At 34.1% G+C, this 21,867-nt stretch overlaps 2 protein-coding genes across 2 annotated transcripts; both read right to left on the bottom strand.

Moving 5' to 3' along the window:
• Window positions 1-2,450: 2,450 nt before the first annotated feature.
• LOC133291385 (uncharacterized) lies at window positions 2,451-10,428 on the bottom strand. The gene is made up of 15 exons (XM_061489644.1): window positions 10,062-10,428; window positions 9,841-9,922; window positions 8,274-8,774; window positions 7,794-7,962; window positions 7,538-7,690; window positions 6,237-6,334; window positions 5,968-6,059; window positions 5,630-5,700; window positions 5,401-5,536; window positions 4,500-4,559; window positions 4,340-4,422; window positions 4,017-4,093; window positions 3,842-3,912; window positions 3,349-3,406; window positions 2,451-2,743 (listed from the first exon to the last, which is right to left on the bottom strand). The coding sequence occupies exons 1-15, from the start codon at window positions 10,277-10,279 to the stop codon at window positions 2,621-2,623; spliced, it is 1,992 nt and encodes a 663-aa protein (XP_061345628.1). The 5' UTR covers window positions 10,280-10,428; the 3' UTR covers window positions 2,451-2,620.
• A 6,168-nt stretch (window positions 10,429-16,596) lies between these two features.
• LOC133291390 (zinc finger CCCH domain-containing protein 44-like) lies at window positions 16,597-20,731 on the bottom strand. The gene is made up of 6 exons (XM_061489651.1): window positions 20,217-20,731; window positions 19,921-20,000; window positions 18,976-19,163; window positions 17,186-18,787; window positions 16,976-17,033; window positions 16,597-16,840 (listed from the first exon to the last, which is right to left on the bottom strand). Exons 1-6 carry the CDS (start codon window positions 20,516-20,518, stop codon window positions 16,836-16,838), a joined length of 2,235 nt encoding a protein of 744 aa, XP_061345635.1. The 5' UTR covers window positions 20,519-20,731; the 3' UTR covers window positions 16,597-16,835.
• Window positions 20,732-21,867: the final 1,136 nt, after the last annotated feature.

Here is a 21,867-nt window from a genome sequence, read left to right as displayed (position 1 = left end):
AGTAAGTGGTATATTGATGGAAATGAAACGAAGAAAAGGTTTTTCGCGGTTGCTTCCTAGTTCCTCCTATTTTGAATCAAAATGATATTGTTACGACAAGATTACTTAGTCCAAATATAGCGGAAAGGACATGAGAGAATCGTTTTTTTGGGAAATATTTAATATATTCCAAGACCACCTAATGATTTGTTACTTTCTCTCACAACATTAATTTTTTCTTTTCCATTTTACCCCTGTTATTTTTCTTCTTTTCCAATTTTACCCTTCCATTTACACTAAGGGAAGTGGTCCCGGATCACAATAAATTCTCTCGTTTTTTTCACGTTTTTTTTCAAGCAAACCATTATACGGTTCACAAACACCTGGACTTCTTCAATCCTAATTCGGTGTTGTTTCTTCTTAACAAGGCGTTTCATTTTCTTTTTGTTTTTTTTTTTTTATCGATAGCTCAATGGAATGGACTTTAGAAATTATAATTATTTTGTCAATAATTATTAGATTTCTAATTAATGTTTATGATGTTTATTTACGAGATATATATATATATATATACATATATATATATACATATATATATATATATATATATATATGATCTTTTGACCCTTATAATCTTTTATTAATAATTAATTATCAAATTGACCTTCATTATAAACTATTTCAAAAATGAAGGTCAATTTGGAGATTGGAGATTTACCCGGGTACATCCTTACCTACTCGAGTAAATAATTCAAACAATTTTTTAGGTGTCAAGAACAATACTCGGGTACACCCCTCTTTATCCGGGTAGGCAAAAAATTTCAAAAAATACCCGGGTAGGGAGGGGTGTACCCGGGTAGGCTTGCTGGTCAACGGTCAAACAGGGGCAGATTGGTGTTATGTTTTTTGAGGGGGTTAAATATTTGAAATAGTTTATAATGAAGGTCAATTAGGTAATTAATTATTTGTAAAGGGTTATAAGGGTCAAAAAGCCATATATATATAGGACTTATCATTTCTCAAGCTGTTTGAGATAATTTTATCTCTGGCTACTAAATCAATGATGATAAAGAAAGAGAGAAAAAATGAATCATAACTATTCAAAGGTGAATCAATTAATATAAGGAAATAAATAAACAAAATGACGTAATTTTGGGTGGCAGAAAATAAACTTATCTCAAGTTGCCGGAGAAATATTTTTCCCATATATATATATATGGGGTTTATATCTATCATTTAACGTGACAACAAAATATTTTTACATACACAATATTTTGTGGGACCCGCATGTTTTGAAAAAAAAAAAACTATGGCACGCAAAACGAATCTCTATAATATAACACAATCATCTTTCCTACAAGATAACTCTTATAAAACCCTATATATATATATATATATTGGTATTATTATTTATGATATTTTGTTTGTCAAATTTTTCTTATCTCCTTTCCATACATCAATACCTGTGTCGTTTTTTTTTGTTTTTTTTCTTCTCTTTCCTAATGGGTCCCACTTCAGCTTAAGTGTGCAGGAGACAAAAAAAATTTTGCTGTCCCATGATAATACAATTACCCTTGTTTAAATTAAGAGTTTTATTAATCTCCTTCCACATAGAGAGAAAATAGGTGGGTTCCACCATTAAAAGAAAAAAGATAAAAGTGGGGTGCGAAAATCGAAGTGAGAGAAAATGAGATAAGTTACCTCATAAAAGGAGAGTAATATTTCCCTTAAATTAACCGTGTAAAAAGAAAAGCTTGATTCAGTTATACTCAACTCTTATTTTCGTTATAAAAAAATACAAGCATGATACTCTTTAGTCTTGAAATATTTTTATTATTGATTTGGCTATTTAACAATGTAAAGTGTCATGATTTTAGTCTTATAAAAAAACTGCTATCAATTTAGTCTTTTAATAATAAAAAAATCTATTCAATTTAATCTATCAATCATATAATATAAAAATGTTATTGAATTAGTTTATAAATTATAATTCTACTGCACTCATTTTTACTTAAATCAGACCAAAGAAAGATAATTTCGATGAAACTTTATAAATTGACAACAAAAATATTTTTGAACTAAACTATTTCAACCCAAAAGTTTAAACTATTAGATAAAATTACATTAATAATTTTTATATTTCTCTAACACGTCCCCTCACACGATAACTTGATGAACTTGAAAAGTGGATAATGCACAAGACTATGCTAATAAATTTCACAATAATTAATTATTTATTAATTAAATGAAAGCAGTAAGGATCGAACTCAGGACTATCTGATCAAAGAAGCTCTGATATCGTATAAAGAACTATTTCAATCCAAAAATTTAAGCTATTGAATGAGACTAAATTAATGATTTTTATATTTCTCTAACAAATCTGTAATTGAATTGATTTAATCAAACCTTATATAAAACCAAGCTCGATGGAGAATTTTGGTTTTAAAAATAGAACTTGCTCATGTGACTGACCGCTGGATAGCATGCATATATATAAGGCGTTAATTCAACCCAAGGATTTTGGTGAAAAAATATTTACACAGTAAATTTCTTTCTTTGGAAATTTAAGGCAATTTCATTCCACTAAAAACAGCGATACTATAAAGTTCTATATATTCAAGCAAGGAAGAATTGGGAAGGGTTACTGTTTGCAAAGAATGGTATTATAAACGGGATAATACGTATCCAATTCAAGTTCGTCTAAGACCTTTTGTGTGGCCCACAAATAAGATGAATGGCCTTCAATGTGATCCGTCACGTCAACCTGCAAATCAAAAGAACCATTTTAATAAAAGGTTCGCTTTTTGTCATGTCACATGACAGGATTATTTTTCTACACACACAAATCAAGTGTGGAGTCCACAGTTAAAAAAAAAATCAAACCAAAATCAGGATACGGCGCCGTATTCTCAAGATACGTTGCCGGATCTTTATTGTAGAAATGAATAGTATCATTTCTGCAACATGATTCTTATATTTCCCTTTAGTAAAAGATCCAAATTCAATGAATTGTGAATGCCAGCACTAATTATACTAGTTAAAATAGCAACTTGGAGCAAAGGGGCACAGTTGACTAAGGGTTTGGTCCATATCCGGGCGTGGGTTCAAATCTCGCTGATCGATGTGAGGACTTTGTTGGTGGGTGATATGTAATCCCTCCAAGAAATCTTCAAAGAGGTTTGGAGATCTTCCCTGACCCTAGTGGGATACTGGTGTCTAACTCCACTTAAACTTTTTTTTACCCAAAAATAAAAATAAAAAAATAGCAACTTGCAATTGTACCACAAAATAAACGAAATAAAAAAATAGCAACTTGCAAAATAGTATGCGTAGCGAAGAGGATGAAAAAAAAAAAAAAAAAAAACTTACATTTTGGATTCCAGGAATATCGATTGGTTGGATTCCAGCTAGTCCTTGAGAAAGTAGACTGCATAAAATTTAAAACAACTGTGTTATATGCCTGTAACCTACCCTTTATTTCTGTGTGTATGGATTAGATGAGACAGTGCTCACACATAAAATGGGTATAATGCGAAAATTGGCCACAATTATGAGACCGTTATGGGTTCAAATCAATGATGAAATGGAGTCAATAAAAATATGAAATGATGTTATCTGCTGTTGCAGGGTCAGAATGCCGCATAACTTACAACTTTCATGGATAAAACTGCATAAAAAATATCTGGTCCATAGATAATGTAATGAGAACCACGAATACAACTTCATGCCATTCGTTCATTTTTCAATTTTGATTTTGAAGTGAACGCTTGCAAGAATTAATTGGTCCATAGGTTATGTACTGTGGATCAACTGGAAGAATCCACAGCGCTACCAGAAATTCTACAACTACATTTTCACGTACCTGGCACGGAAAGCAACACCAAGCATCCAGTCATTCCTTGAATAAGCATTTACAAATCTTCCTGCTACCATCTACAGAATACCAGGATCTCATAAAAACTAATGAAAACTATATTTCCATCATATAGGTGAGATTTAAAAGGTATTATTAAGATAAAAACTAAATCCCCATCCACCTTTCTAGCAGCTTCCCAGTTCTCATCCTTGATTGCAATGGGGGCTCCAAGAATAACAACTCTTTCTACCAATTCAGCTGCCAATAAAGAGAAGAATCACCTTAAAATCAATAAGAAAAGTAACATCTTATTTAACGGATAAACAAACAAGAGTCCCCGCAGACATGAAATCATATGTGCCCATCACTAGAGTTGAGAAGTTTAAGGGGAAACCAAACTTAGCCTTTGATAGGTTGTCAATAAGATCAAAAGATCCCCAGGGAAATAAAGGAAAATAATCTATCATATCAAGGACCATAAAAGGAAAGAGTGGAAATACCTACCATTTTGTTCTGTTTCAGCCAAACACTCTAGACATTTGAAAATAACTCTTGCCCCAAGTGAGTAACCTACAAGTGTCACAGGCCTGAAACTCATAGATTAAAGATATTACACATTTCAAGAGCTGAATTTTTAAAAGGAACTTTAAAATAAGCCAACTACCTATTTCCCTGCAATCCTCCTAATAATACTTCAGCAAGCAACTTCCCTGCCTTGTCTGATCTGAAAAGTAAAATTAACTTAGATAAGCAGATTTCAGTATAACAATTTTGAGTAAAGTACCTTTTGGATCCTTTACAAAAACCAAGGGGCCCATTTTAACCCCTTAGAAAAAAAAAAAATTGACTTGTGGTCCTTCTGAAATTCAAAATAGATCTAGTTAGTCAAAATTGTGATCCCTCTGAAATTCAAAGACCCACGTTAGTTCCTCAAAAGGACTAACATGGCTCTATTTTGAATTTCAGATGGATCACGAGTCGACTTTTTTTTTCTAAGGAATTAAATTGAGCCCCGTGATATTTGTTGAGGACCTAAAAGGTACTTTATTGAACAATTTTTTCATTGAGATGGTGAAAACATCGCTCCTTACCATGCCTTTTATAAAAAAAAGAGAAAAACATAAACAGATACATCCTTGAAATACCAAAGCACCTAAACATCCCACAGTTTATCCACTACATGGTTTAGGCTAAAAAAATATGGTATTTAACAAACAGGATATAGGCAAATGCCGGATTTCATGTTGACAAGGTGGGAGATGATGAAGCCTTAGAAAACCTATCTGCTAGGAATAGCACAAATGATACATCGTAAGAAAGTTCCCCCCAAAATGAAATTAATTCAAATTAGTCTCATGCAGTTGTCAACTTTCATGACAGTTTTCAAGTTTGTGAAATGCTATCATAATCCACTAACAATCAATTACATCACTGCATATTGTCCAGCAAAAACAATTGAAACCCTTGAATTGCCTATGTACTATAAGTAACAAAAAGCAAGTAGATGCATTTCCTTTACTGTGCAAAAGTTATATTCCGCTTATAATCAAGAGTTAAATGTAAACCTGTCGATAGCAATTGTCCACGTGCTGTCTATGAAATCAGTTGCTGCAAGTAATGCAGCTGGCCAAGCCAATGCAGTTAAAAGTGCACTCAATACAGTCATCATTGCCCCTTGCTTCATCAGCTCCATCGCAAATCCTAATGCAAATCACAGCAATATTGACGTCATACACAACTCTACTTAAATATACTACTCAGAAAAACTAGCAGCCTGAAACCCAAACCAATTACTTGAAGTAAGCCAATCCTGAATTGCAGTGCTCACAGCAATTAGATTCTTGGACTCCCACTGCAGCGCATACCTAACTTTTGGCAAGGGCCATATGAAATGTCAAATGTTTTGATGGGATCATAAATCGTTTAACATTGTAATTTTTAAAATGAAGAAAAACTGCAGGAAAATATGCAATCACAATATAATAAGATGATTTTCCATCAACATGTTGTCCTTGGCTAAATGAAAATTGTATTCAACAATAGTATTCATAATTGCATCAACTGATTTTTCCCAAATAACGATTAAGGAAACACAACCATTTTAGGATATGGAAATTGGCAAAGATGTGTACCTCTCCAAGTTGTCATTCTGTCCTTCCCAAGGCCTTATAAAATCATCCTCCTCAAAGACAAATCCAGAGACCAAGATCTCAACCCCAAGCCTCTGCAAGCATAAGTCCGATAAGAATCTAATTTGAAACAATAAACTAAGCACAAAAGTAGGTCTATATAATACAAAAAGATTAGACAAAGTTCACACATGCACATGCTCACGCGGATCATAACTCAATCAAGTAAGAAGTGTAACGAGAAAATAGGAATAAAATCAATAAAAACTTACGCCTTGGTTATGGTTTTCTCCTATAGCTTTGAATTCAAACTCGTCAACACTCCCAACTCTCCTAGCCATTTTGCTTCCAGTAAGTCCAGCTCCAGCAGCTGGTAGAACAAAGTGATACAAAAAATATTTTCATCATCTAAAAATGGAACTTCGTTAATGGTAACACAGAAAAGTAGAAACAACTGTGAGAAAGAGAGTTTATTGTCCTACAGATCATACATGAGTCCCAATAACAGATAAAACTAGCATGTACTGTAAAGAAATTTTGTAAATTGAACATTGAAGGTACTGTCTTAGGATAATGATGGAACCTAATTTTATTAATCTGAAATTGATGAAAACAAATGGAGACAAGCTCCTTACAAAGACTAAATGCAGAAAAATACACCCAAAAGACCCCAATCACCCTCAAAGCCAACAAACCTAGGCTTTAAGAGATCCCCAATATCCCCTCAATTCATGCCTACCTCTTCCACACATTCCCTCCTCTAAGAATAAAATTTCCCTAACAAACTAACTAACCTACTCACTACTTTTAGGCCCATTAGATAATAGGATATAGGAGGTATAAATGTGCCATGCACCACTCCTCCAGACTGTTCTAAAACTTTAGAAAAATTCCCATATAACCTTTATAACTCCTCGTCTAAAAAGGCAATTTAAAGAGTTCCATTTGCAGCTTGACTGGCAGTTGTCTAACTTATCTCATTCAAGCAATTACTGTAAGCATGCTAATAAATAAATTACAGCAATAAAAATGTATAATTTGACCAGTAATGTAGCACAAAAACCACCATATTGAGGACCAATCCAAAACCCCAAATAGAACATGTAAAGAACCAACTAAACCCAAAAGCTTAAGCTATTGGGTAAGGCTACATTAATGGTTTTATATATCTCAACACGCCCCCTCACACGAGAGCCCACTGGACTTGAAAGGTGGACAATGCACAGGCCCACCTACCTGTGTGAAGAAAGAAATTCCACAAGAAAGAAAGTGGGGGGCGGTGAGGATCGAACCCGGTACACCGAGGCTCTGATACCATGTAAAGAACCAATTCACCCCAAAAGCTTAAGCTATTGGGTGAGGCTACATTAATGGTTTTATATATCTCAACAGAACACAACACTCCTCTAAGACACATAAGCATATGAATAATGACTTGGTGGTCCTGGTAGTATCCTTAAGCAACACTGGAAACTCACAAAGGGCTACTTAATTTCCATACAAAGCGAAGATATAATAGCATAGCATGAGAAGATTCCAGTAAATTCAATCACACGTAAGCAAATATATATACCTCCAAATGATGCAGCAACTGCAATCGAACCAGCAACAGTTCCTGCAGCACTAGCAGCTGCGGCAAATCCACTTGCTCCAATTACAGGGATCAGAGTACCCAAAGTTGGAGCCAAAGCACCAAGTCCTGCAGCAATTGCTGGGGCAGCTAATCCTGTTTAATGCTTAAAAATAAGAACAGTCAAATCCACAAGAAAATTAATTCAATCTGAAATTATATATTCCCACAAACAGAAAAGATGTTAAGGTATTCATACCCCCAGTAATAGCCATCAAGGTTCCCCCAGTTAATGCAGCAGCACCAATAATACCACCCCGCTTCCATTTAGACCACTTGCTTTCTTTTGATTCAGTTTCTTCTTTATTTGATTCTTGTTCTTTAATGAAAGCCATTGCAGAACTAGCAACTATCATCTCAATGGCCTCCTGCAAAGTGAAGATTCATCTTCATCACTTGAAGATATTTAACCAATAAATTTGAGATTTTTAATAAAGGACGATTCAAAGCAAAGCTTATGACTTATTCCCATGTAGAATTAGGCTAAACATGTAACATAGAAATCAAGGTGAATGTATAGTCGATGTTCACCAAAGTGAAGACTAATTCTTGACATGTCTTTTTAGTACAATATAAACAGTCAAAAATCCTCACACTTATATCTCATGATCACCTCAACTTATAAAAAGTTGTTCCCAATTACATAAAAATTACCAATTAAAAGATTCATTTTACAAACCATTTTTGTCCACTTGATATCTAGCCAAGTTGCCAGCAACCGTAGAGCCACACGATGCCGAGCATCATAACCCTTTCTTCTCCGAGTATATTTCTTGTTTTTTTCAGCTAAATCTGACAGACAAGCAGAGAGAAGTTCATAGAGAACTGTCACTTTCCTCTGATAGCTGAGCATCATTACCTCTTCAATTTGACTCTCATCAATTTTACTATCAATAGATCCCTGATCTGCATCATCACAGTCAAAGAAAGGAGTTTTTGTCTCCTCCTGAGTTTCCAAATCCACATCTACCTTCTCAGAATTTGGTTGAACATCAGCAGTGGAAAACTTTTCACGACATTGATGCTCGTATTCATGAAACCTCTCTCTTTTAGATTTGGAAGACTCTGAATTTTTTTCCAGGCTAAGGACCATGGCATCAACAGCTTCTGACAAAGCAAGTTCTTGATCCGACCTTTGAGAACAATCATCACCAAATTCTTCTGATAATAGTCTCAAGAACTGTGACATTCACATAGATTATCCATAAGTGATGTATTTGCATAAAAGCAAATCATTAAATAAAAAAACAAAGAATGTATACGAACATAACAAGTAAACATCAAAAGAGTTATGCCCACAGGAATAAATTGTAGACAAGAAGGCACTGAATTCAATGTGACACGGGCAGTTAGTAGAGAAGAGGGAAGAAAACAAGAACAGTGGATCAGTACCTTAAACAACAATCCATGTCATGCCACACAAAGGTTGGTGATTTTTTTTGTCAAATGTTTTATGCTGTTTAGCTCCTCCCCCACAAAAAGAAAGAAAGAAATGAAAACTAAACTTTTTAGGATTTTTTAACAATTCTTTATTTGATAACAGTGTTTAAAGACACAAGCCAAGTCATGCATGATATCCTTAGAGGTAGGGGTATAAATAGGCTAAGCTTTTGGCTTAAATAGCCTAGACCTGTGTAAAATACTTTAGGTCTAACCTGACCTATTAGCTTTGTGTAAGACTAAATTATAAGTCTGATCTGACCTATATTTTAAAAACAAAAGTCTTGGCCTAAACCTTTTAGCCTGTTTAAGCCTATTAAACATTCAATAATTAAAATAATAATTTTATTTGTTTTATTTAAAATAAATAAGATGGTATAGGTCGAGCTGTAAACATATAGGTCTGACATGTAAAAAAAAGCCTGTGGCCTATTTTTTATATAGATTTTTTTAAAAGCATTTGCCTACTCTATTTAACTATATGTAATCAGCCAAATCTGGCTTGATATAGGCTAGGCCGACCTAACCCATTTACACCCTAGTTAGAGGCACATCAAGTACACATATATATCAACAAAGATGAGAGTAAAGGAAACAAAGGGGTATGAAGTTATAAACCTGTCACCAGATAAATAAATAATGTAGGGAAGTAAAGGAGAATCCAAAATTGAACATGGTAATCCACGTTTGGAATATAGGAACATACTTAAAGCAACGAAACATAAGAAGGCATAACCGTGAATACATTTTACTACTGTATATAACACCACGCTAAGGAGGAGTAAAGAGGAAGTAGCATGACGTACTGGTCCCACGTGACGTGAAGCTGAAGAAGACCCTGCAGTTTCCTCGAGTCCAGACCAAGCTGCGGTATTAATATCTAGAAACCTGTTCAGAGACACAGAATAACACTGAAACAGAAACCCAACATAGCACAGTAATTGGATTTTCCAGTTTGCAGTTAATTTCAGAACATGATAACTTTATTTCAAATTTAGGGTAAAGGATGAGAAAACACAAGACATACATGAAAACAGGGCGGAGCAAACCGGAGTTGTGGTGGATCCAAAGGTCGGGATCTTCGGAAACTGCAACAGTGGGGGAGTTATTGTCAGAAGGGAAGTCATTGATTGTTAGGCCTAGCGGGTGGGTCTGGTGAAGCTGGGCTTGATGCAGAGCCAGGCTAAACACGGCTCCGGCTGCGTACCTCTGCGTCGGCGTCAGATACGACGTCGCCGCCATCATTCTAAACCCAAAATATGCAGAGCGATCGTCGTTTCGATGATCGGAATTCTGGTTATGATCCCCCAACTCTCTTTTCTCCGTTGACCGTTGCGGGAAGATAAACGGTTTTCTCTTTCTGTTTGTTTTCTGACGTGGTGGTGGCTTCCCGAATTTAATGTCACTGTACTGTTGAAGTTTCACATTGGTAGCTTACCAGGATAATATAAGAGATTGCATGATGGAATATGTTTTTTTTTTTTTAATGATAGAATATGTTTTTATATATAAGAAATTTGCTAAATACATTCTTAGGAATTAAAATTCCAAAAATCAATATTAACATTAATTATATCTTTATCTTAAATTAGTTTGATGGATAGGCATGAATTCAAATAAAAAGTAATAAAATTAAAAAAAAAACATATAATAATAACAAATAAAAAAAAATAGTTTACCAAAAATATATATATATATCTAAGAGAGAAAAAATAAAATAAAATTAAAAAAAAACATATAATAATAACAAATAAAAAAAAATAGTTTACCAAAAAAATATATATATATCTAAGAGAGAAAAAATAAATAAGAAAGAAAAAATAGATTAAAGAGAAAAATTAATATAGGGAAAATGACCACATAGGAAAAAATATGTCTACTTCTCCACATTGCTAATAATTTTTTTTCAATCCATTCTAAATAACATAATGTGTCAATCTTTTTCTTGGTCAATTAATTATTGTTTAACTATTTTTCTCTAAATAAGTAGTAAATTTATATTCTCACAATAGTATCTACTGATCTTCAAATAATATGTTCAAAATATCTCAATATATGTTCTCTCACCCTTTGAGCAATTGATATTATTCATACCTTTTATTGAATATTTTCATCACATCCACCTTAATATTCTCATTTTCGCTATTTTCATTTTTTCTATATATTGACCAACATTCAACTCCATATAAGATCAGAAAAATATTTCTGCAGTTACTGCAGATAAGTTATCTGCATTTACTCCCAAAAGGACGTCGTTTTGGTGTTAAAATATTAAAAAATTATAATTATAAAGACTATTATAACCCTGAAATAAATTAAAATTACCAAATACCTTGATTTCTGTCCCAAAACGACGTCATTTTGAGATCAATGCAGATAACTTATTTGCATTAACTACAGAAAAATGAACCCATATAAGATTACAACATTTACAATTATTCTATATAATTTTCCTGTTAGCCTTAGAGGAGTTTTGCAATCACATAAATATCTTGATGCACTATGCTATTTCATTCAACCTAATCTCTGTTTTCAGACAGTGCAGGGTATCCCAAACTCCCTCACGGTTTTCGCCATTGTGGAAGTTCCACAAGTCTGATATCTCTCAAATTTTAATATGTTGTAGTAGACACCTAGTGCTTTAATTCTAGGTATCATAAGCTTAATTTGGGTAAGTAATGAGGAAGATATGAATTTTTGAAGTCGGACTACTGGAATCGCCCCTGAACTTCACGATTTTGGGCAGTTTGTACTCAATTTGACTTTAGGGACAAACCACAGCACATAATCATCTCAAATTCTAGGTCAATATAGATGACATCTCAAGCTTTAAAATAAGGTATCATGAGCCTCATTTTACCAAGAGATGAGGGAGATATCATACTCCAAAATCAGAGGTACATATCCATAATATTCAAAATTTTGGCAACTAATTTTTCATTTATACAAACATACATTTTACAAGTCATAATTCATATCACTCATCAATAAACACATACAAAACCTTATTTTCACATTGACATTTCATCAAACACGTAATTTGCATCAATTTCATCATGTGGGCAGATTTGTACATAGGTGGGACCGTGATGATTTTTCACAATTTCAACAACCTCACATGCTTTTATACATACTACAATCATACTTTAATGTAATTAATCCCTTAACCACAAACAACTAATTCATGCTCTGGTGACTTCATCATTTTCAAAAAAAAATATTTAAAGAACCCTAAAATGAAACTCCATGAATCAACCAAGGAAAACAGGATTTCTCACCTTGAATAGCTCCTAGACAACCAAAGCTTTAAGTTCCATGCATTGAATCAACAAAAATAATTAGATTTTCTCCCTCCAATGAACAGTCATTTGTGGCTGTAAAGGGGAGGTGTCTCTCTCAAAAATGCTTCCCAAGAAGAAAGAATGGATGGGTTTTACTCCTAAGATGATAAAAAAACAATTCTTGTGTTGAAACTTTTTGGATTCGATGAGTGGATGATGATGAAAATGGAAGAAGAAAGAAAATGACCCTAAGTCCTCTCCATGGGTGCTGTCCATGGTTTAGAGTAGAAGCAAGGAAAGAACATGGTGTTTTTATGTCTCTTTCTCTCTCTTACTTGTCACTTAAGTGATTTTTTTCTTTTAAAGTGTTGCTTTTACCTCTAATTTATACTACTAAACTTATCATTTTTGGTCTAAACATGAGTTATTTGACATATATTGGACTTTCATATATTTCTTATGTCATTTATTTATTGCTGGACTCTACCGATTACCTAAATGGCGGTACAAATACCCGGTAGAAACATGTTTTACGAGATTTTTGCAAAAAATGTCAGACTACACAATTTTTCGTTTTGAACTCATGTTTGGCATCACAATTGCCAAATTAGTTCTCTAACACCATTCTGCTCATTTTCGAGCTCTACCGGTTGCTACACAGCAGTGCAGAATACCCGGCAAAAATCATTGTTCATGACGTAATCATGATTATAGTCAAAACACTCGAAATCACGTTCTGAATCTAATTATGATATTTAAATCCATAAATTAGATCTCTAACTAAGATTTATCAGTTGCGGTCATTATAGTTTATATCGTCATCAACATCTTTCCCTTATTAAATATTGATCTTAGATATCTAAAAGCATATTATGGGCTACCTCAAAGCCTAGTACATGCACAAAATTCTAATCTTCATCTCGTGATAGCAAATTTCAACATAATTCGATTTATTTTTTTTAAATGTCAAAGGTTCTAAATGAGAAACAAAGGATTTAATTCATAGATAACTTTAATAGAAAAATATTATTACTTTATTATTTATATAACTAAAAATATTTAATGTTAATTGAATGTCGGTAAAGAAAGTTTAATAAGAAGAACACAGAGGAGAGAGAGAAGAACACAGTCAAATGTGAAGAAGTAAAAATACATGTGACACTAGTGCAGAATCAAATTTTCACTATGTAAATAATGAGATACAAATAATCAAACTTCACCAAAAATAGTGGTACGCTTAAACTTTCCTAAAGAGGTCTAATACTCAAGCTTCTCTTTATAGGTATTCAAAGAACTTTTCCACAATCTAACCAAAATACAAATGATTTGATGGGGTTTATATAAGGGAGAGGGAAACTCTCCACATTCTTCGAGAATCTTCTTTAATCATTAGGTGGATGAGGTGGTTGTGCCCTTGAGTCATGCACCTCGTTAAATGAGAGTACGTGCCAACATTAATCGACGAACATCACCTAACAGTTCTCTCATCCTTTGAGCAATTGATATTATTCACATCTTTTAATGAATATCTTCATCACATCCACCTTAATATTCTCATTTCCACTATTTTCATTTTATGTTCATTTTGTCTATATGTTGACCAACATCCCACTCAATATAAGAAGACAACATTTACAATTATTCTATATAATTTTTTTTTAGCCTTGGAGGGATTTTGCAATCACATAAATATCTTGATGCACTGTTCTATTTTATTCAACCTACTCTAATTCCATGGTTTACAACCTCATCAACCTCTCCCTCCTTGTGAAACATTGATTCCATATATCTAAAATCTTTTTTGGATACCTATTATCCTAGTATATGCATGGAATCATAGCATACGAAAATGACCATTTGGAACATCACAAAAAATTGGTCTATCTCTTTACATTGGTAATTTTCTCCACTGTCTTAAGACACATAATCTGTAAATTTATTTCTACTTCATTACACCTTATTTTACTACTTTTCCTCAAGTAAGTTTCAACTGAAGTCTTGCTATTTTTGTGTCATACTCTTTGTAGCAAACTTTGGTTTTGACCTCTGAAGCATGGACACGGGTTTGTTGGAGAAAATTGCGTGTCCGACACGTTTGGACACGCGTCCGACACGTGGTCAACTTTTTGGGACACGTTGACTAGAGGGACACGCGATTTTGACCGAATCCGACACGCAGTCAACGTATTTGGACACGTTTTCGGACACGTTTTGACATTTTTTTGTAAAAATAAAATAAAATTACAATTTAAAAAAATAAAAATTGAAAAGTCTAGAAATGGAGAACCCGTTAAGTTCTGCTCTCTTCAAGCTGGAGCTACTCCTCTTCTTCTTCGTTGGCCTTCGGCTCTTCTTCCTATGCTCGTCGTCTACTCTTCAGTCCGAATTAGAAACCCGGTAAGTTTTTTTGGATCTTGATTTCAACTGTTGCTCTTTTGTGTTGACGCCGTTGTGAGCTGTGAAAACTCTTTTCATTTTAATTTGTTTTGTTTTGTTTTGATCAAGGTAGCAACTAGCAAGCAGCAAGAGTGGAGAAATGGAGAACAGAGCAGTGCTACGGGAATGGTTCGACCGACTCGGACAAATGCTGAAAGTCCGAAAGTAGAGCCAAAATTCCAAAGTAGAGCCAAAATGCCGAAAAAGACAAGAGAACCAGAATGGAATTATATAAAATAAAAGTAAATGAAGATTGTCCAGCTGTATTCCACCTCCCTTCTTCATTCTTAGATGAAGAAAAAGAATTTCCATAAAATTCTGTATTCTTTTATGCAAAATAAATAATTTATATGACTTATTATGAGTTGGTATATGTATTAAATGTAAACTATATTATATATATTATAAATATTATTTAATATCAAAACGTGTCCCAACGTGTCGAAATTTAGCATTTTTTAGAATTAACGTGTCGGAGTGTCGTGTCGTGTCCCGTATCCCGTGTCGGTGTCCGTGCATCATAGGTTTTGACTAGAGTATATAGTGGCTTTCAAATAATATATCCAAAACATCTTAATCTATATTCTCTCACTTTTTTAGCAACCAATACTACTCTTACCTTTTATTGAATATCTTCAGCACATTTACCTTAACATTTCCATTTTTATTACTCCTATTTTATGTTCAATTTAACTATGTATTAGCCAACATTCAGCTCCGTTATCATTAAACCATTTTTTTTTATTCTATGGAATTTTTCTTTGGACATCATAAAAATTTTGCGATCACATAAAAACCCTTATGCATTTGGTTATTTGATCCAACCAACTATGGTTTTATGATTTATATGATCATCAACATATTCCCCTTATTAAATATTGATCTTAGATATCTAAAAGATATCAAGGGCTACCTCATAGCCTAGTATATGCACAAAATCCATCCTAATCTTCATCTCGTGACAGCAAACTTCAACATGCATCTTCATAATTCTTTCTTTTTTTTTAAATGTCAAAGGTTCAAAATGAGAAACAGAGAATTTAATTTATGGATAACTTTAATAGAAAAAATATGATTACTTTATTATTTATATAACTAAAAATATTTAATAACTATTATTTTTGGTAAAGAAAGTTTAATTAGGAAAAAACAACCACCAATCTCATATAAAGTTTACAAAACTTTATATATCACCTTCCAAATAAGAAAATCTCATAATCAAAACCAAGCCACTAGTACAGGCAAAAGATTTGACCAAGAATGTCTAACCCTTGTTTGCAACGCGCTAACTATTTCTGCACTATAAAGAAAATTCTGCACTTTATTGTTATTTTTTTTCAAGTGTTGAGAAGTTGGTTTCTATGATTTTACTTTTCATTTTTCAATTAAGAGCGAGACCACCATGGGATCAAAATCCAAGCTCCAACCCAGATTCCAAGCTTCTTGTCCCTACTCGTGCTGTCGTGCAAGTGCAAATGTTTGTAGATCAAAATGCAGAACCTAGGATAAATAACAGAAGTTGTTCATGTTGGATAAATAACAGAAGTTGTTCATGTTGGATAATATCCATTATATAATGGGTTAATTCAATCCAAGAATTTGTTTACTTTTGTACGATTCAATCCCATGATTTTGATGAACAGAAAAGGAACCCCGATCTGTTTAACAAGGAAATGCAGGGGAAGTAATCATCTCATGTGACGTGAGATTATATGAGAAGCTCTCAACTATTTAATATAAATCAACGGTTATTCTTTTCTTACTCTTTATTTAATATTTTCTCCTATCTCCATTGATTTATGTTTAAATAGTTGAAATTCTATTTCATGACATCATATCGGAGGATCTATTCCCAAAATCTAATAACTTCTTCACATTTAAAATTCAAAGAAATTACCAAGCAGTATAGACTACCAAGAAACTCAACACTAATGCTTTTCTTCATCAACAAACAAACAACGAAGGAAAGGCAAGAGGTTATTGCTTGCAAAGAATGTAGTTATAAACAGGATCTCCGATTCATGTGGGTCTAAGATTTGTGCAGCCAAAAGATAAGAAAAATGGTCGTAAACATAATCTGTCCGTCAATCTGCAAATCCAAAGAACCATTTAAGCAAAACATCCAAATTCAAAGAATTACGAACGCTAGCTCTAATTATTCAAGATATGATAGGAACTTGCAAAAATAGTTATGCGTAGCAAAGGAAGTGGAGAAACAACTTACAATTTGGATCCCAGGAATATCGATTGGTTGGATTCCAGCTAATCTTTGAGAAAGTAGACTGCACAAAATTAATAGATGAGTTCCTGTCGACTAAAAGTAATCCTTTTAAAGTAAATTTTCAAAATACATATTACTTGAGACTATAATAAGAGAGTTTTCTGACCCTGATTGCCAGTAATTACATGAAATTCTAATGTTCTTTGTACCCACCTCAACTTCAGAACTTCTTGAGGCATGATGGTGTACATCTGCTTGCCGAAATGGTTCCTCTGCTGTTGTGGATTGAGAAGGTAAGTGTAAATCGCCTGTGGAACTTACTGCATCACCTTTACCAGCATCATGCATTGGGCTAAGCCCAAGTGCAAAACTGAGACAATCAGTTATGCAACCGTCAGTCAACTCCTCACCACATTTCATGATTGAAGTGGGAGATTCCATGCCTTCAAGTGACTCCATTGCCTCCACTTCTGCCAACAGATCTGAAACGGATTCTTCAAAATCAAAGGGATCACCAAATATTGCCTGCCATGTAGATGTATTACATGCTGGATGAACTACATCAGGGCATCTCCAGTTCTGACCAGAAGATTGCCCAGAATTCTCTTCACCATCAAATTGTTTCTGACAACTTTGCACACTATTACTCTGACCCTCAGAAATCCTGTTTGAGCCACAATTTCCATTATCTTCAGAGTTTCCCTCAGTCCTATGATCTTCCCTTAATTTATCAGAAGGATTCTCATTCAATTTCTCAGAAAAGGTAGTTGAAGGTAGGGAAGGGTATACATGGGGACGGTCATGACAAGAAATTTCACCCTTTGACGACTCCTCCTTCCTTTCAAGAATTCCACTTTGTTCCTCATTGTTATTCCCATCTGCTTGTACAGTCCAACAAGGAGACTGAAAGTGCCATCCATTGCTCCTAACAGATTCATCTTTGCCATTAGATTGGGTACAAGTATCTTCCACCCTTTGCTCCCTGCTGTCTTCGACAATTTGGCTGTTTGCATGATTTCCGTTCCTTGTGACAATGCTCCCACCATCCTGACTATTCTCTTTATTATCCAATGTAACACTGGCCTCCAAAGATAGCTGTATGCTGTTGTATGGCAATGACACATTTTTAGAAAACTTCCCACTTAGTGCATCAGCTAACAATATAGAGTTATCTTGTTCCTCATCTACCTTCCATATTCGGAGATCAGGAGGGAAATGTCCACTTGCATTCCACTTAGACAGCTGCAACATAGAAAAAGGTCCCTGAACCTTCCCAGTTGGATCCTGATAATGCCATGATTTATCATCCACAAAATCACTAATTGGCTGCTCCATCCCTGTAGAGAGAAGTACTAATGAAATGCCCGCTGCAACACCAGACGCTTCTAATCTCACATCTCCTGCATTAGTGCTATTTTCAATTGCTGATACATTAGGGTTAATTTGGTTCTTTATTATAGATATACTCCCAGTTGGCTCACGGATATGGGTTAAGTCTTGTGTACTGCATCCAATATCATTCAAGACACCATCACAAATATGTCTATGTTTATCTCCTCTCTTAGACTTCTTGTTTTTCGAATTATTTGATTCTGTGTCTATACTGGAGTTCTCATAACCAGAAACTTTGTCATTTTTAAGAAGAAAAAATTCTTGAGGAGTTTCAACCATACAACTCATAGGAGTAGCACCTTTCCATGGGCTTTTAGCACGAAGGAGCTCATCAAACGTTAAAGATAGCTTCTCTTTCAAATAAATCCAATACACCTTGAAAAGATACTCCCAGCTGCTTCTGTCATCAAAATCCACTTCACACTATAATAGTAGCACAAGGAAAGAAAAAATACAAAAATTAGACCATCATGCTTTCATATATCATTAACTCAACATCAAGCAACCCGCTCCCCCCTCTCTTTTTCTCTCTCCCTAGCACACAAAAGAGAGGGAAAAGTGAGAGGGAAATAGTACTTGTGTACACGCATATATAAGAAAGTTTGACATACCATTGCCTTATTTCCCTGGGCACTGTTTTCAATCAGCATTATAGTCCTCGTGCATATTCCACATAAACCTTTATTTCCTCTGACACAGACAAAATCAGCATCCTTTGTACATCTCTTGCACAAAGAATACGTACAAGTATAGCACATATAATGGGATGCCTTCCCACATACGCTACATATATGCCAACCTAAGTAGTACAAAAATGAATGGTTATTAAAGGAAAGCTATGCCATTTAATACATATTAAAATATTAAAATCCAAAACAAATAGATGAGATTGACTTCTCAAATATAAGGAGCGAGTGTGCAAAAATTGGCAAATGTAATAATTGCGAGACTCCATTAAAAGAGATAATAAATGAATAGCATAGGAGAATATAGAGTTGGTTCGGTATAATCTAAAACATCTATGAAAATGTTTGTGGCAAAAACACAAAGAATAGGAAATCTATTTAGTATTTATATAAATCACAATCTATGCAAGTGGAGCCAATGTCAATTGTACATGAATTTCCCCCCTCCAAATTAATGTTCCCTTGATACAATTGTGTCATCAGTGAATCAACCCTATTGTTTTATATATATATTTGAATTTTATAAAGTTTAACGTCAGATTTCATTGACAAATGATTAGATCTTATTTGAACAATAGTAAGTTAATTACTTTTAATATTAAAATTTTAAATTAATTCAAATATCTCTAAACCCCATACAGGTGAATAAGTATATGATTTTGTAACTTAAATTTTAATTAAAACTCCTTAATTTGTATGGATGGCAATGTATACAGAATGTAAGTGTAACCAACATTTATATTATTCCAAGTACATTTCAAAGAACATACGAAGCTAGCCAAATGAGATCCACTTGCATGTTAGTAACGAACAGGTATGCAAGCTAAGTAAGACAGGTGAACAACAAACGCAGCTTAAGAAGCAACATACCACAATTCCATTTGGCCTTTGATTGGAAGAAAGCCTCGTCTCGCTTAATACACGCGGGATGATACGCTTTAGGGCAACCCCTAAAAATAGGGAAATGAAGAGAGGAAAAAAAAAATGAAAACTCGAACGATTGTAACCGAATAACGCATGAGCGACCTTAATTGCAAGCTAAAAGCCAAGTAGAGATAGAATTTATAAACACAAAGTGCCAAATAGTGAGCAATTATACACACGGAGTCCAAAGTAAAGTAGCAAAAAAAATTCCTATATTATCGGAATGAAGAATGATGACTCACCGGCGATCACAGAGAACGAGGCTGCCGCCATCGAAGCATATAAAACAAACATCTTCGTCGTCCTTCGACGGAGGAGTCGTTTTCGTTTTCGTTTTCGTAAGGCTCTTAGCTGGACGACCACGCTTCCTTTTCAAAACGGTCACGTGGCAACAACCATCGTCTCTCTCCGCCATGTCAACATCGCGAGCGGGCTTGACAGGGACACCGACGAGCTTCTCCGACTTCTCTAAATTCTTTAAACCACCGCTCACGAGCTCCGCCGCAGCGGTGGTGGTTGTTGTTTCCGGGTGCTGTTGTTCCATAGGAACAAAAAGGGAATCGAATCGAAGGGAGAGAATCAAGAAATGGAGAACATGAGTTGCGTGATAGAGAGCAAAACCCTAGTATTGGCAGGAATTGGGGCGTGGTCGGTCTGGTGTGATGAGTGGGCAGGGCACACGGAATTGGAATTGGAATTGGAATTGGAAAATGGAAATGGAAATTGGACTGTGTACAGATGTAACAACACGTTGTTTCTTTCTTTCCTTCCTTCCTTATTTATTTAATTGATTTCCTTTTTCTTTGCCTTTTCGTGTGTACCTTTTTTATGAATATATTAAGTAATGATTATTATTATAATTAATTAATTACTGTTAATAAATATAATTTGTAGGTTATAATTTAAAACTGTGATTGAGGAAATGGAATGGAGAAATGGCGAGTATTTTGTGATTGTGTGTTTCTCGAACAACACGTGGTTAGTTGCTGCCGAGGAAAGGCCACCCAATGTGAGGTGGGACCCACTTGGCTATTTAGTTCAACGCCAAAAGCATGCTCCACACACAGTCGTAAATATTATTATCTATTATATGCCTTCTCCGTTGTCTGTTGTCAATTTTATTTTCTTATTCCTGTTGGAAAACGGAAAGTTGGGTTTGGGTTGTTTCTCGTGGCCCCAAGTGATTGTCTGGTGAAAAAGGTAAACTTTTTGGATGATTGATCCTTTAACTAAGGTGAAAGAATTTTACTTCTATATTATTGTGTAAATATTTTGTATTATTTATGTTAGTTCATTATAATAAGGAGGTGAATCAATTTGATTAATCATGATAATTCAAATATTTATTTCTTTATCAAAAGTCCAAACATCATTGTTTTAAATTTAAATTGTTGCTCTAAAATATTATTAGTAATTATTCATTTGCCACCTATGATAGTTGATCCGAAGGGAGGATAATGTTCTTATAACTGGCTTATGATAATGTGTGGTAATCGATTTGAGGGGAGAATGATGCTCCTAAAATTGATTTGGAATCATACATGTGCCATTCTTTTGTTTTTTGCTTTTTTTTTTTGGTAAACCCATTTTTTTATTTTTAAATTACTTGTTCTCAGTTCAAGGTCTCATTTAAATACATTATTGTTTTCCATAAATGACTTTAAATACCAAGATTCTAATTGATAAAATCATTTCTTTAAATACTAAAGCTAATCAAATTCTATCAAGTATGATAATTCAAATGCTCATCATATGCTAATCAAACTTAATTATGTTATTACCATAATCCATTGAGATAAATAAAATATCGAAAATAGTTTTTAAGACTTTGCTAATTGGAAATTCAAATTTGTTGCCGTAAATAACCAGCGTTTAATTAATTCAAATGCTCAT

Source organism: Gastrolobium bilobum, unplaced genomic scaffold (genome assembly GCF_033153095.1).
Source record: "Gastrolobium bilobum isolate Gb01-03AN ecotype WA unplaced genomic scaffold, APGP_CSIRO_Gbil_v1 utg12132, whole genome shotgun sequence".
Classification (NCBI taxonomy): domain Eukaryota; kingdom Viridiplantae; phylum Streptophyta; class Magnoliopsida; order Fabales; family Fabaceae; genus Gastrolobium; species Gastrolobium bilobum.
This window is presented reverse-complemented; position numbering and strand designations above follow the sequence as displayed.